Below are 13,891 nucleotides of genomic sequence, written 5' to 3'. Positions count from 1 at the left end.
GTTTTAAAGCTCAAGAAAGATAAACAGATGAGGCAAATTTTTTCATCAAATTTGTGTGTGTCTCATCCTACATTTTATTTTAAAATATTTTGTAAATTAAATTTATTTAGAAAAATACTTGGCTTCGCGTGATTGTTTTAATTTACTTATTTTTAATACGGGAAGAGAGTTTTATCGTGGAAGCTCGCTAAAGTCCATTTTTATGTTTTTTTATTTTGAAGCATAACTCCAGCTATCCCAGGCTAAGCCTAAGACCAGCTCCGAGTTCCAGCTGCGCGCCGGGCACTTGGAAGCCTCAGGCGCGGTGGGCGGGGGGGAGGGGGGCCGGGGCCGGGGCCGCTCCCTCCCGCCGTCGCCGCGCGGTGGCGCATCTCTCCTGCCTCGGCGAGGTCGGGCTGTTTAAATAAAACGCTGAGCTCTAATTGGTGGAGAGGCGAGGGGGCGGGGCGAGGCGGGCCCGCGCGGCGATTGGCGGGGACGTCGGGTTTGAACGGACAGGCGGAGGTGCGGCGGTTGATGCGGTGGCGGAACGCTGGCGGTGTGGAGAATTGAAGGCGGTCCCGCTCTGGGATTCTGCCCCGAGCATGGCCGCGGGTTTCTTGCCTGGAGCGGCGGTGTGGGAGCTGAGCTCCGCCGCTAGCCCTAGGCGGCGGCGCTGGGCCGCGAGCGGGGATGAGGAGGACGCGGGCGAGGCCCTCGCTGTGCTGGTTCTGAGCCACTTCTTTCGGCCGCCGTTCCTCAGCTTCGGCAGCCTGCGCGTCGGCGCCTCCCGCACGCGCCTCCTGGCCGTCGACAACCCCAACGCGGAGGACGCCGAGGTGGTCGTCGACCGCTTCCCGGCTTCTGCCAGGGGCTTCAGTATTGAGCATCGCCGCTTTTCTGTCCAGGTACCGGGCGCGGGGGGGGGCGGGCGAAGCTGAGGCAGGGAGCGGAGGTGGGTGGATGAGTGTGTACGAGTGTGCGTGTGACACACGAGGGGACCCCGAGCCGTGCCCTGCGGGCGGGTGCTGGGCGGTTGCAAGGGCTGGAGGCGAAGGGGGGCCGGGCCTCTCCCCGCCTGCCGCTCTTCGGTGGCGGAGAAAGCCCCTCCGCCGGCGTGAGCAGTGTTACCGGTTTGCAGCGTAATCCTCCCCCGGGAGAAGTCCTACGCGTCATCTGGCCGCGTAGAGCTAGGTTTTTAGGTAGCCGGTACCCCAAAAGCTGTACCCCCGCTGCGGGTGGTGTTTCTGGGCGCTGCGCTCATGGCTCGCGGGAAAGGGGAAGAGCTGGAGCTTTAGATGGCGGATTAAACCTCTTGGGGCTGTCACAGGCTGCGAAAGCACTAAATCTTGGCTCAACAGAGGGGTTTTCTGCAGTAAGGTGAAAAAAAAAAATTAATTGTTCTCTGGGAGTGTGGTTTTAAAGGCAGAGACAGAAAAATAAGAGCTGTTTAAAAAGTGATCTCTCAAAAAGTCGGACGACATCTGTTTAGGAAAAAGGCTGAGGGAGCTTGTGAAGAGGATACTAATTCACTGTTCTGCATGTTCATAATACAACAGAGAGCAAAGCAGGCTTAATCTAGGAATAAATCTTTATGATTCCCAAGGAAATATAAGCTGTGGTTAATCCAATTAATGCTGCTTTTTAAAAGGACAATTTAGACAAATGTGTATCTATGGTAATCTAGACTCTCCGGAGTCTCTGTGAGAGAGGAAGAAGCTCTCTGGAGATCTCTTGCAACAATGTGCTTATACAGACAGGCTAGAATCTCACTGTAAAGTATTTGAATAACAAGTTCCTATACTAATTAATGAATACTTACCATTGTTGACCAGCTTTACTGTATAAGCGCCTATTGAATTAGTCTATATGTTTTCACTAAATGTATCTGCCCGAGGAGGTGGAACTCCTAATTCAAATGCTCAAGACATTGGTCATTTTCACAGTCTCTCTGATTTTAGTCTGAGGTATAACCATTTTTTTTTTGGTTTGTTAGTATTGGTATCAGCAGAGCACCAAAACAATTCGGTAGAGGTCACCGTGCATCAAGAATCTTTACATAGATCATACACAGCTCCACGACTTCCTTGTTAGTTTGCAGTGTCTTTATTTTTATTCGGTGAAGTTGTGTGTTAATTCTCATCTTTGCAGGTCATTTGACTAAAAAATTTGACACTTATTTAGATTCAGCTAAGGTCCTAAAAATCAACCTCTGATTGTCAGTCAAAATATAATTCTCTCAAAATCACTTTAGAGGACTGACTTGGTTAATATGTGCAAAAAATTATGTAACTTCTTCTGCTTACCTTTACTCAAATCTTGTCCTTTCTACTATGTGTTATATTTATATGTGTTCTTGCTTGCTTTCCATTATAGTTTCATTAAGAGGTATATGCCCTTTTAGTAAGACAACATTTTTGATAGAGGTTGCTTAAATTTACATGTCAGAAGGGAAGATTGACATTTAAACATTTAACGATTGTTTATCATTTCATGTTGTCGGAATACACGTTACTTCTGTGTACTGCTTCGCATTTGATTTGATTACTCTATCTTTGATGTTACATAAGTGTACCTAAGTGCTAGATATTAAACTTTTCTTTTTCTCCAATAGTCAGGACAAAGAATCTTTGTTTCTGTAACATGGACACCATTAGAAGAAGGAAAAGTCAGAGAACTGGTAGCTTTTATTATTAATGGCATTGTAAAACATCAAGCTGTGCTCCTGGGTGTTGCTGAGCAGCCTCTGAAGAAAAAGGTGAGTGTTTATTATGTATCTTAGTTCTATTACTTTGGCATAGCTGACACAGTTATTGTTTTTATTATTAGAGAATCCAATGAAGGAGAATTAAAAATTGATAAATGATGCTGCCTGTGGGAATGCTCATTGTCTTCAAAATTTTTCATCTGGGTTGGAAAGTAGATACTGGTGCATTACAGCTTAGAGAATAAAACTAAAACATGACCAAAAAAGCTGCTCTCAAGCCTGGAAATAACTTAGGGTGAATTTTGGATTAAGTGTTCTTCTTATAGTATTTTTAGACTTTGCATGAAAACACTAGCAATGTTCAGTTTTACACGTAAAAGTATGTAGAAATTCAGCATACTAACTTTTATTTATGGTTCTTTTTCAGAAGAGTCTTTGGGATACTATAAAAAAGAAAAACTCTTCAGAAACCTCTGCTTCAATAAAAGTTAAAAAAAGTACTTCAAAAGTTAAAAATGTTAATAAAACCTTTCAAGTTTCCCAGAAGGTGGATGGCTTTAGAAGCCCACTTCAGCCATGTGAAAATCAGAACACAATGCAAAATAGTATATCCCCAGGAAATGACTCTTTTGTTGGCTCAGAGAATAAATTGCCAATATCTCCTATTGCACCAATGCTAGAGGAACATCGTAATACTATTTGCACACCACTTGCAATGAGACGATCTACTACGTTCTCAGATATTGCTGCCACTGTAAATGAGGAGTTATTGCCTGAAATAGACAGCTGTAATGTCAAGAAATTTGTTAATGAGCACAATGAATTAAAACCTGAAAGTGCATGCAGTTCTACTGGATTAGCACAACTGCCAATTTCAAACAATGAAGTCGTTCTTAATTGTACACTCTCACCAGTTTGCACTCCAGAACACTCAGCATCTGTGCCTGTTTTAAGTACAAGGAGAATTTTAAGTCCAGATTCTTTTGTAAATGACAGTTATCAAGTGGATATAGATAAAATAGAGCAGTCTGTTCCGATTCTGTCACCTGATCAATTTGTGAAAGACAGCTTGTCAGATAAGGAATCAAAGACTCCTAAACTTGAGGCAGCTTTAATATCATCTACGACAGAGACTTATGTTGTAAAGAAATTTCTACCCTCAAAATGGAAAAAAAATGGAGATGTAGAGACAAAACCACATGTTCGTATAGAACACAACTTAAATGAAGTCTTTGAGATGCATAAAGTAGAATCACAGGTACTTCATTATGACAAACCCAAAGAAAATCACTTGAGTTTTTCTTCTACAGAGGAACTTCAGACTTGCAATTCTTTTTGCAGAGAGCAACCAAAAAAGCGTCCAATTCTTTCTGCCACTGTCATCAAAAGTAAGCCTGATGCTGCTGAAGAAAAAAGAATGGAAAGTCTCCAGCCAAAATCTAAAAAATGCCTTAGTAAAGCAATAATGGAATGTGCTAATGTGGTGCCTGTACATACGAAAGCAGAAATATCTAAACACCTTCCAGTTATAGGTCCCATTTCAGCTGAAAATAAGTGTCACAATGACAAAGTAAGGTCATCTCCTAGTCAATCAATTTTGTGTCGTAAGAGGAAAAGTGAAATATATGTAGAAAATAATAGATTTACAACTCCAGTGTACATGGAAGAAGTGGAAAGAAAAAGAACTCTTACATCTAGCGTGGACAATAACATGCATACTATGAGACCATTAGCCTTCAAACCCACAAACCGAGTAGGGCAGAGAAAGAAAGCTGGTAAGCAGTATTTCCTTCATTTACCACTTTATGAAAGATGCCTTTGATTATGGAATTTGTATAGCAAACTGAACTGTCTAGCAACAGTTGGGAACATTTCATGTCTCTGAAATGTGGGCCTTTGCAATTTGTTAGATATTATCTGCATTTTAAAAATTTGAAAACTCGGTCAGCGTTTTTGGTTATGTAATTGGCTTCAGATTTACTTTATTCCTTTGTGAACCTTGTTAATGACAGTAACAGGAAAAGTGTCTGGCAGTTCTTGAGTAGAGCCCTTATGTAATTCAAATTTACTAGAAACTTACTGCACGAGACTTCTGTCACATGTACACTTACCATTGTGACTATTTGACTCCATTGCTGTTGTCACGTGTTTTCAAACATGTTGTTCCCAAGTCTCGTTCACACTGCCTGCTTTTTACTGTCTGTAATTAGCTCGTTGTTAGCCCTGTGTAGATATTTCTGCCTTTACAGTTTGCCAGTACTTTGTTGCTTGAAGATCAGAAGAAGTTGACTTCTTGTATTTCAATGTATTTTGGGTTTTCTCAATGTTCCGTTCCCAGATATGCTCTGGAATAGAAAAAGAATGAGGGTCCGTAACTGAAAGAAGCATTTAATTCGCAGAATCTTTATGCAGTCCCTGCAATATAACTAACAGGAAAAATTCATCGTGGCTTTCAGATCAAAGTAACGTGCTGCTTTCTTCAGTTCAAATTATCTGTTCTGTGATCTAGATTTGATTTGGGGCTTTCAGTAATGCACTTCGGTTTCAGGCTTTTTAAGATAGTCTACATAAAAACATAACCAGGAAAAGCTGTGTTGTCTACTAGGTTATTTCTGTTCATCCATTAGGGTAAGGAGAGGTGGGTTGAAGAAGGAAGTATTCTGTGAGCTCAAAATGACTTTGGTGTCTCTTCATCCCAGTTGTGAAACACAAAAATGATGACAGCTTTGAGTTATGTTCTTCTTGATAATTTTTCTTGAGAAATATAACCTGTTATTCTTTTAATTGCCTGGGCATTGTCTCTAGGCTTCACAAAGACAAATAATATTTCACTACTAAAAGTTAACTTTGAAATGCCTATCATTAATTTAATCCGCTCAAGATCCAACTTTATTAAAAATTATCAGAATGTATTTAAAATCTATTAGAAGTGCATGAGAAACTGGAATGACTTCTTCACTTCTAGAAATGAATGTTCTGTGAAAAACACTCCTTCAGCTAAGCAGGAGAGTTCAACCTGTAATTTCTGATCTCTTTTTTGTTTCTGAATTACCATCTTGTCAGGGGGTGTCAGGCAGCAACTATCGTCCATCTGCAACAGCATACTTTTTTAATCCTTTGTTTGGTGTGAGTGTAACAAAATGATTGTGCTAAAAGTGCGTATTTTTATATGTTGAGAGTTCGGAAAGCCTAGTCTGCGTTTTTTTCCTTCTGTTTTATTTACGTCCTACTGCGATGTGGTGGATAATACTTATTAGCTAGTGCCTTGATGCCTAAACTAACACAAGTCAGGCTGCTCTTTCACTGACATATTTGTTGTTGATATTTGTGTGTTAATGCTTTTGTAGGTTCTTCACTTCAGAAAGCATCTAGAACTACTAACAGAATTAGTAAACCCATCCCTGGATTGGCTCAGTCTCACCTGACGTTTGTGAAACCACTGAAAACAGGTAGGCAGACTTCTGGTATTTAGCGAAACAGTACACACTGAACTGCATGTCACAATTGCTGTACTGCTAGCTATTGTTAAGACCCATCTGGTTAGAGTTGAGATGAAATAGAAGATTGTACCTACAATGAATCATTATCTAGTATAAAAACATATGTAACCTTTCATATGTAACCATTTTGACTACTCATTAAGAAAATTGGTTGCAACACATGGCCAGCTGAATGTAAATGTTACTTTCCTCCAGTTTTGCCTGTAAGTGTAAAAGCTACATTACAGATATGTTCCCAGCTGACTGATGGTTATCAGTGAAATGCCTCTTCCATATCTGATAACATTTTAATACAACAATAAAATACCTAAGAAGAGAAAACTTCTTACCAAAAAGATACTGATTTTGCAGAGCTAATAATACTAAGTTGATCTGATCAGAAAAATGCATCTGTAAAATGGTTCTTTCTGGATGTAGTCCAACTCAACTTGGTTTTGCCCCAAGCTGTGCATTGCAAATGGCCTGGGTTCTAGAAATCTTGTCTTTGCTCTACTGCTTTATAACTTAATCCATGTTTTGTGGCTGAAATTTATTTTAATGGGGGCTGATCTGCAAGTTCATAAGATTCTAACAATCTGCTTTTTTTCTGCTGTAGTGCTAAATGGAGTATCAAACATTAATCCTTTCCACAATGAAATGCATATTGGTTATCAAACATTTCAAGAACCAGAGAGACTTACACTTTTTTTTTTTAAGTCCTTCCTAGGCACCCAATGCCTTTTGCTGCTAAAAACATGTTTTATGATGAACGTTGGAAGGAGAAGCAGCAACGAGGTTTCACCTGGTGGTTAAATTTTGTACTTACCCCAGATGACTTCAGTGTAAAAACAAACACCTCACAAGGTAAGAGTACAAGAATTTTCACTGTCTTTTAATGTTCTTAAACATTATATGATGTGCTTTATTAACATTAATGAATCATAGTACTAGCTTAACACTAGTCCCAATTTGTCACTAGTTTGTGTAACGTTAAGCTCTTAGGTAAGAGTAGATTTTTTGTTTTTAATTTTTTTATCACCTGTGTTTCTCTTTTCAGCCTTTGACTTAATACTGTGATAATCATAAACCAAATATTTGGTAATGTCTTTCAGTGGCAGTTATGATAGAAAACATGGAATATGCTAAACCAAAAGCAATTCTCACACTGGAGACAGTGCTGTCCATTCCAGCAGAAGTATATAACTAACTCTTTTCAGAGTTGTATTTTCCCCTTGTGATAAGTGTGAGTAGCACACTTACTCACGCACAGCATACCACACACCTGAATGGGGAGTGTGCTTTGCAACAAGAAATACACACTGGAACATGTAGATGCAGTGCTCCTCAGTGGGTGTTGAGTGGGGAATCCCCATCTTCTGAAGAACATTATAACTGTCACTTTACTAAAATGATGCTAAGGTACTTTTTCCTCTATCTTTAGCTTCAATCTGAAAAATAGAAGATAGTACAATTAATCTTAAAACTGAATTCCTAGCACTGCTCACTTATTTCATAAGTGTTGTTATATTAAATATATGACTAGTATACATGCACTTGACAATGTATGTTTAGTGCAACAGCTGATAAGCTTCCTGAGGGATAAAATCATTAGTCAGAAGGAAAATAACAAAATGTGAACTTACGAGAGGAAAAAAATAAATGAGGTGGGCAAAGCTACCTTTATTTGAGATGTAAATGTGTGCTTTTTGTGTATGTTTAAACAGTAAATGCAGCTGCTCTTATCTTGGGAGAAGAGAACCATCATAAAACCAGTGTTCTTAAAGCACCAACAAAAGATGAAGCATCTCTAAAAGCTTATATGGCTCATCGTAAGCTGAATAAATTACGACGTGATGCTTGCTGTTTGTTTACATCTGAAACAATGGTTCAAGCTATTAAGAAACTGGAAGTTGAGATTGAAACTAGACGTTTGCTAGTTCGTAGAGACAGACACCTCTGGAAAGATGTAGGTAAGAATACTAAAACATTGCATCCTCTCTTGTAGGTAGAAAAAGGATTATTCACACACTAAGTTGTTTTAATCTAAAATCATTTGATATAAATTCTTGCTATAATATGAAGTGTTTGCTGGATATAATACTACAAGATGCTGTCTTGCAGGAGAGAGGCAGAAAATCCTTAACTGGCTTTTATCTTACAACCCTTTGTGGCTGCGTATAGGTCTGGAGGTAAGTGCAGAATTTGTAGTCTATAATCAAAGTTTATGGGACATCTAGCATTTTTTTTAGTAGGAGATATTTCAGGTTTCTTTGTACTTTCTGTTTTAATAATCCAGGTAGGTTTAATTCAATTACAACAGACTTGCTTTAGAAAAGTGCTTACCTTATTAAAAAGGAAAATATTTAATCAAGGGAAGTGGAAGTTAACTCCCTGACCAATAACAGAAAAGCAGTATCCTATCAATTTCACTCTTTACTGGACTGGAGAAAAATGCAGTTGTCTTAAGGAAGTTCCTGATTGATTCTTCAAATGCAGATGAACATACATGTTTTGAAATGAGACTGGATATTCTGAAATTTCCTTTCGTTTTATCCTTCAGTGACTTATTTGAAAAACTGATTGATTTTTAGAGACTAATTACCATTTACTACTTCAGAATTTCAGTAATGTATGTTATTCAAAAAAATCCTCATAGTATTTGAAGTAATTTTTAATGGTTCTGCTTTCTTTCCCCTCCTTTCGTATTAGACTGTTTATGGAGAACTGCTGGCTTTGGAGAGTAATAGTGATGTTATGGGTTTAGCAATATTTATCCTAAATCGCTTGCTTTGGAACCCTGACATTGCAGCTGAATACAGACATCCCACTGTGCCTCACCTTTACCGAGAAGGTAACTACTACTTCCAAAAATAGGTTATTTTTAGCACTTAATTTGGGAACTAGCACTTAATAGGTTCTATCTTTTTAGGTCATGAAGAAGCTTTGTCAAAATTCACTCTGAAAAAATTGCTGCTGTTAGTTTGCTTTCTGGATTGTGCCAAGCAGTCCAGAATTATTGACCATGACCCTTGCCTCTTTTGTAAGGATGCAGAGTTCAAGGTAAGAGAGCTGTGATTTGATGTCTCCCTCCAATATTGTCCTAAGATTGAATGTGCTATATATTTATATATATTATTTTTGAGTTGTTTGTTTTGGGGTTTGGTGGTGGTTTTTAGTTTTGGTGGGAGTTTTTTTGATCTGACTGTGTACTTTTCTTTAACAAGTCTTGCCTGTTCAGCCTTTTCCATGAACTTTCTCAACACATTATCTCATGGTCATGAAAGGAATTCCAAAGAAAATTTTGAGGTGTTTATCCTGTAGGAAGGACTCCATTATCTTGTGTTATATGGCTTCCCTCTCTAAATCTAAACTTCTGCACTATTTTTAAATATCACTCTAGCATACTGCAGCTCATCCTAAACTGCAAGTCAGTTTGATGGGCTTTTCTGCGTGTTTTTTTCCTATTGTTTTGCTGTGATAAGAAGGACTGTGCAACATCTGTCCTACAAAGACTTTCATTAACAAATATGTTATGTTCAAATAAAATCACCTTTTTTGGGGGTTTGTACTATGTAGGCGGACAGACTGAGAAAAAAGTATTCCTGAATTTGGTGGTGCTTTCAGTGACGTGGTAGACAGGTACAATGAAAATTAAGCTGGCTAAAAATAAATTAAAAAAAAAAATAATTTAAGTATTAGGTAAAGAAATATGGAATGCAATTTGGGGGTCAAGGGATGAAAATTGTGTTCTACTTGACAAATACTGCAGTGTTAAGATGATTTTGTTGTTGGTGGTGGTTTTTTTTGTTTGTTTTTTAGGCTAGCAAAGACCTTCTGCTTGCATTTTCTCGGGACTTCCTGAGTGGTGAAGGTGACCTTTCCCGCCATCTTGGTTTCTTAGGACTACCTGTCAGTCATATGCAAACTCCACTTGATGAATTTGATTTTGCTGTAACCAATCTGGCTGTGGACTTGCAATGTGGCATTCGTCTTGTGTGCGTTGAGACAGAATTATTTTGAGCTATTTATTTTCTTTTATATAATAATTATTATAAGCTCAGCTAAGACATTAAATTGTGAAATTCACTTTGTTAGGAGAACAATTGAACTTCTCACCAAAAACTGGAATCTTTCAAAGCAACTGAGAGTTCCTGCAATAAGTCGTCTACAGAAGATGCATAATGTTGACATTGTTCTTAATGTCCTTAAAGAGCGAGGAATTCACTTGAAGGATGAAAGTGGTAAGGCCTAGAAATAAGGGTTATTTTAAGTGCATCAGAGGACTAGTGTGCACACTTTTAATTCCTTGTTTTATTTCATAGGTACTTCAATTGACTCCAGGGATATTGTAGATAGACACAGAGAACGAACATTAGCACTCCTGTGGAAAATTGTCTTTGCCTTCCAGGTATTATTCAATTACTTATTTTGGTTGTTTGTTACTAATTACAAGTGAGAGATAATGAAAACACCAGTCTTTCAGGAATATTTCTTGTCTGTGAAAGTCTCTACTAATCAAATTTTAGACTATGAAATGGTCCTCTGTGTATGTTCAAAGTGCCATGCAAACTTTACCTAAACCTGCTAACTGTTCCCTAACAATACAGTTTAGATAATATTTTAACTGTGCTTTTTCTTGTACACATTCATACAAGTTTTTGGAAAAAACTTAACTTCTGCGTTTATGTTGTATGCCAACAGAATTGATAATTAAGAGTAAAATAATGATGGTCTCAGAATGCTGGTAAGCTCTTATTAACTAAAAAGGACATTTTGAGATTACACTGATAGACAATTATAGAGTAAGCTCTGAAGCTATAGCATTTCTGCATTTTTCCATTTGTCTGAAACAGTCAATTTGAAGAAACATTCTTGAAATAAGAATGAAGATTTCTTAGGCATTACTGTAATGGCATTTCAAAGCCACTGGAAAAAAATTGGTAGAGGAAGCAAAAATAAGACTTAAGAATGTTTTAAGAGTTAACTTGAGTTGGATAGTGGTTTGAAAATAAGTATCTAGCTGACAAATCCATCTGGAAGGAACATAAAGTATGAAATGTAAAAGATAAAAGTTGAGGTGAAGTTTCACCACTAAGTAGTCAGGAATGTAAGTACAATTAACTATATCTAAAGCAAGACTTTCCAAAACTGTAGCCACAGAACTATCAGAGAGCCAGAAGAACATAATTAAAATCAAATGTAACTACTTTCTTACTTAACTACTGTTACAGTATTGAGTAGTTACCTTCTTCCAGTTCTCCTGTATGCATGTGTCACAGTTGCATTGCTTTTGATTAAAGAAATTATTTCAGTGAGCAGTGGCTTTATCCAAACCCTGTGGATATCCTGCTTGTTCTCCTAATCTTCTTAGACCATCACAACACCAGCTCAAGTCCTCTCAGAATCCATTAAATGAGGAGGAATGTTACGTAGACTCGGTAGAAATGCAGGCAAGACTCTGAAATTGTTGTTTCCTCTGAAAGTATGGTGAAATTCCACAGGCTGTTTCAGGGAATTTCCCTGTTTCCCCCAACTATTAACTAATGAAGTAATCATTTTACACAGAACAGTGAGAGTGTGGGTTTAGGTTCTTTTATTTGAATCAGTTGGTAGCAGACGCTGCCATTTATGCTGGCAAGTCCATATTATCCACTACTGATTCAGTGAGGCAGGCACTGCTAAGTAGTGAGAGTAGTTTCTCTTTAAAATGCCGTGTCTAAAGCTTCTGCATCCAGCTGTTATAATGCATGACATGTCAGACTGTTGGTGACAAATAAAATTATTTTTTTTTATTCCTAAAAGGTGGATGTTTTTCTTAATGTGAAACAGTTAAAAGAAGAAATTGAGTTTTTAAAGAACGCACACAAGAGGAAAACACAATTGGGTGCTCTCAAGACTTTTCCAAATGGTTGTGAACTACAGGAAGATGATAGTAGTAACTCCTTACCTCAAAGTTACAGTGACAATGTCAAACTGCTGATGGCATGGGTTAATGCTGTTTGTGGATTTTACAATATGAAGGTAAATAGTTTTGTGTTCATTTCAGCAAATACATCCTTTGCTGTCATAAGAATTCTTATTCTTTATAGAGCAGAATTCTTCAAACTATCAAATATGTAGTAGCAGCCAATGGTAATTTAGTTTTAAATATCCTTCTGGACTTTGTTTAATCTGATTTGAAATAACCATCTTTCTGTGGGTTTAGCAGCAGCTCTCTTTTTAAACAAATTTGAGCAAAAGGATCTCCGCTTCCAGTTAGTCTTATGCATAAAAATGCCTTTTAAAAATACAACATTTTTGCTGGAATGTGTTCAGAGACTTGTCTCTGGTCAGAATACAGTCCCATCTGCTAGTTTTTCTGAAGGGTAAAATAGAGCACTTAAGACCGATGCAAGTTCAGAACTTATTTCTGCACTGAATACCTAGTGTAAAGTATCCATAGCATTTTCTTCGGGATTCTTCTGCAGAAAGATTGCTTTCTTTTTGGTTTCTTAAATGTTTCACTTGGAGACTCACTATATAGTGATTCATACCTTTTTGTTTCTGGTTTCTCACAGCTGTATGTCACTGTACAGTGAATGTTCAAAAGAAGCACTAGCTACATAAATTTTTGTGTTCAAAAAAAATTTGCACTTGGTCACTTTCAAAGGTACAAGTTAACAAATTCTATATCTAGTTTATACCAATTAACTGGTAACGAAAGTTCAAGGAACTTGTATCTTACTGCATTTTATTTAACAGGTGGAAAATTTCACAGTGTGTTTCTCAGATGGTAGAGTATTATGTCATTTGATTCATCATTATCATCCATGTTATGTGCCTTTGGAAGCTGTGTGCCAACGTACAACTCAAACAGTAGAATGCTCAAGAACTCATACGGTGGGACTAAACTCTTCCTCCTCATCCTTTTTGGAGTCTGATACTTGTCTAAATGTTATGGAAGGAATATTTGACCAAAGTGAGTTATTTGATGCACAGAAATTCATGTTAAATCTGTTTCTTTTACTCACAATTTGATTTGACAAACATTTTCTCTTTGCAAAGCTGTAACTGCCTCAGTCCTATACAAGGAACTCTTGGACAATGAAAGGAAAAACTTCCAGCTGGTCAATGCTGCAGTTTCTGACCTAGGTGGAATACCAGCAATGATTCATCACTCAGACATGTCAAATACAATTCCTGATGAGAAGGTAAGATGCCTTTAGAGTTGATGTAAACATGTTCTGCTCTCGTGTGAATGTGTCCTGCTTTTCTGTATAGCCCTTAACTTGATGTGTTCTGTGTTTATGTAGGTCGTTATTACCTACCTATCATTTCTGTGTTCGCGGCTTCTAGATCTTCGGCAAGAAACTCGAGCTGCACGATTAATTCAGTCTGCTTGGAGGAATTACAGGCTGAAAAAGGAACTGAAACTTTCTCAGGTACTCTCTGCCTGTGCAATATTCATAGCTTCTACTTTGAGAAATACTAAATAAAGAATATAAATTCACTGTTTGGAGTATACAGTTTTAACAGAATGATATCCCCATTTAAACTAATGAGTACCATTTTTATTATCAAAATATATGGCCTTCTTGGTGGTGTAAATTACTAAAAAACCACTTTTGTGTAAGACTGTTCTGAAGTAATTATGTTTGTTTAAAGGCAACTCTTCTTTCTTTCATGTTCTGATTACAGCATGTCACCCATTAAGCCCTTTTCCTAATATTTCAAATATAAAATAGTT

At 37.9% G+C, this 13,891-nt stretch overlaps 1 protein-coding gene across 1 annotated transcript in view; it reads left to right on the top strand.

Annotated features, from left to right (window-relative positions):
- Nucleotides 1–584: 584 nt before the first annotated feature.
- ASPM (asp (abnormal spindle) homolog, microcephaly associated (Drosophila)) overlaps nt 585–13,891 on the top strand; it is a 30,895-nt gene continuing 17,588 nt past the window's right edge. Inside the window, exons 1-16 of the mRNA XM_010563437.1 lie at nt 585–887; nt 2,594–2,737; nt 3,114–4,461; nt 6,034–6,135; nt 6,883–7,029; nt 7,890–8,135; nt 8,287–8,354; nt 8,875–9,016; nt 9,095–9,225; nt 9,985–10,160; nt 10,261–10,406; nt 10,488–10,573; nt 11,968–12,186; nt 12,907–13,123; nt 13,210–13,355; nt 13,458–13,586. Coding sequence (XP_010561739.1) covers nt 585–887; nt 2,594–2,737; nt 3,114–4,461; nt 6,034–6,135; nt 6,883–7,029; nt 7,890–8,135; nt 8,287–8,354; nt 8,875–9,016; nt 9,095–9,225; nt 9,985–10,160; nt 10,261–10,406; nt 10,488–10,573; nt 11,968–12,186; nt 12,907–13,123; nt 13,210–13,355; nt 13,458–13,586 — 3,750 coding nt within the window. The remainder of the gene's footprint in view (nt 888–2,593; nt 2,738–3,113; nt 4,462–6,033; nt 6,136–6,882; nt 7,030–7,889; nt 8,136–8,286; nt 8,355–8,874; nt 9,017–9,094; nt 9,226–9,984; nt 10,161–10,260; nt 10,407–10,487; nt 10,574–11,967; nt 12,187–12,906; nt 13,124–13,209; nt 13,356–13,457; nt 13,587–13,891) is intronic.

The sequence above is a fragment of the Haliaeetus leucocephalus genome, unplaced genomic scaffold, assembly GCF_000737465.1.
Source record: "Haliaeetus leucocephalus isolate CR32 unplaced genomic scaffold, Haliaeetus_leucocephalus-4.0 Scaffold166, whole genome shotgun sequence".
NCBI lineage: Eukaryota > Metazoa > Chordata > Aves > Accipitriformes > Accipitridae > Haliaeetus > Haliaeetus leucocephalus.
The sequence above is the reverse complement of the archived record's forward strand: the minus strand, read 5'-3'. Positions and strand labels throughout refer to the sequence as shown.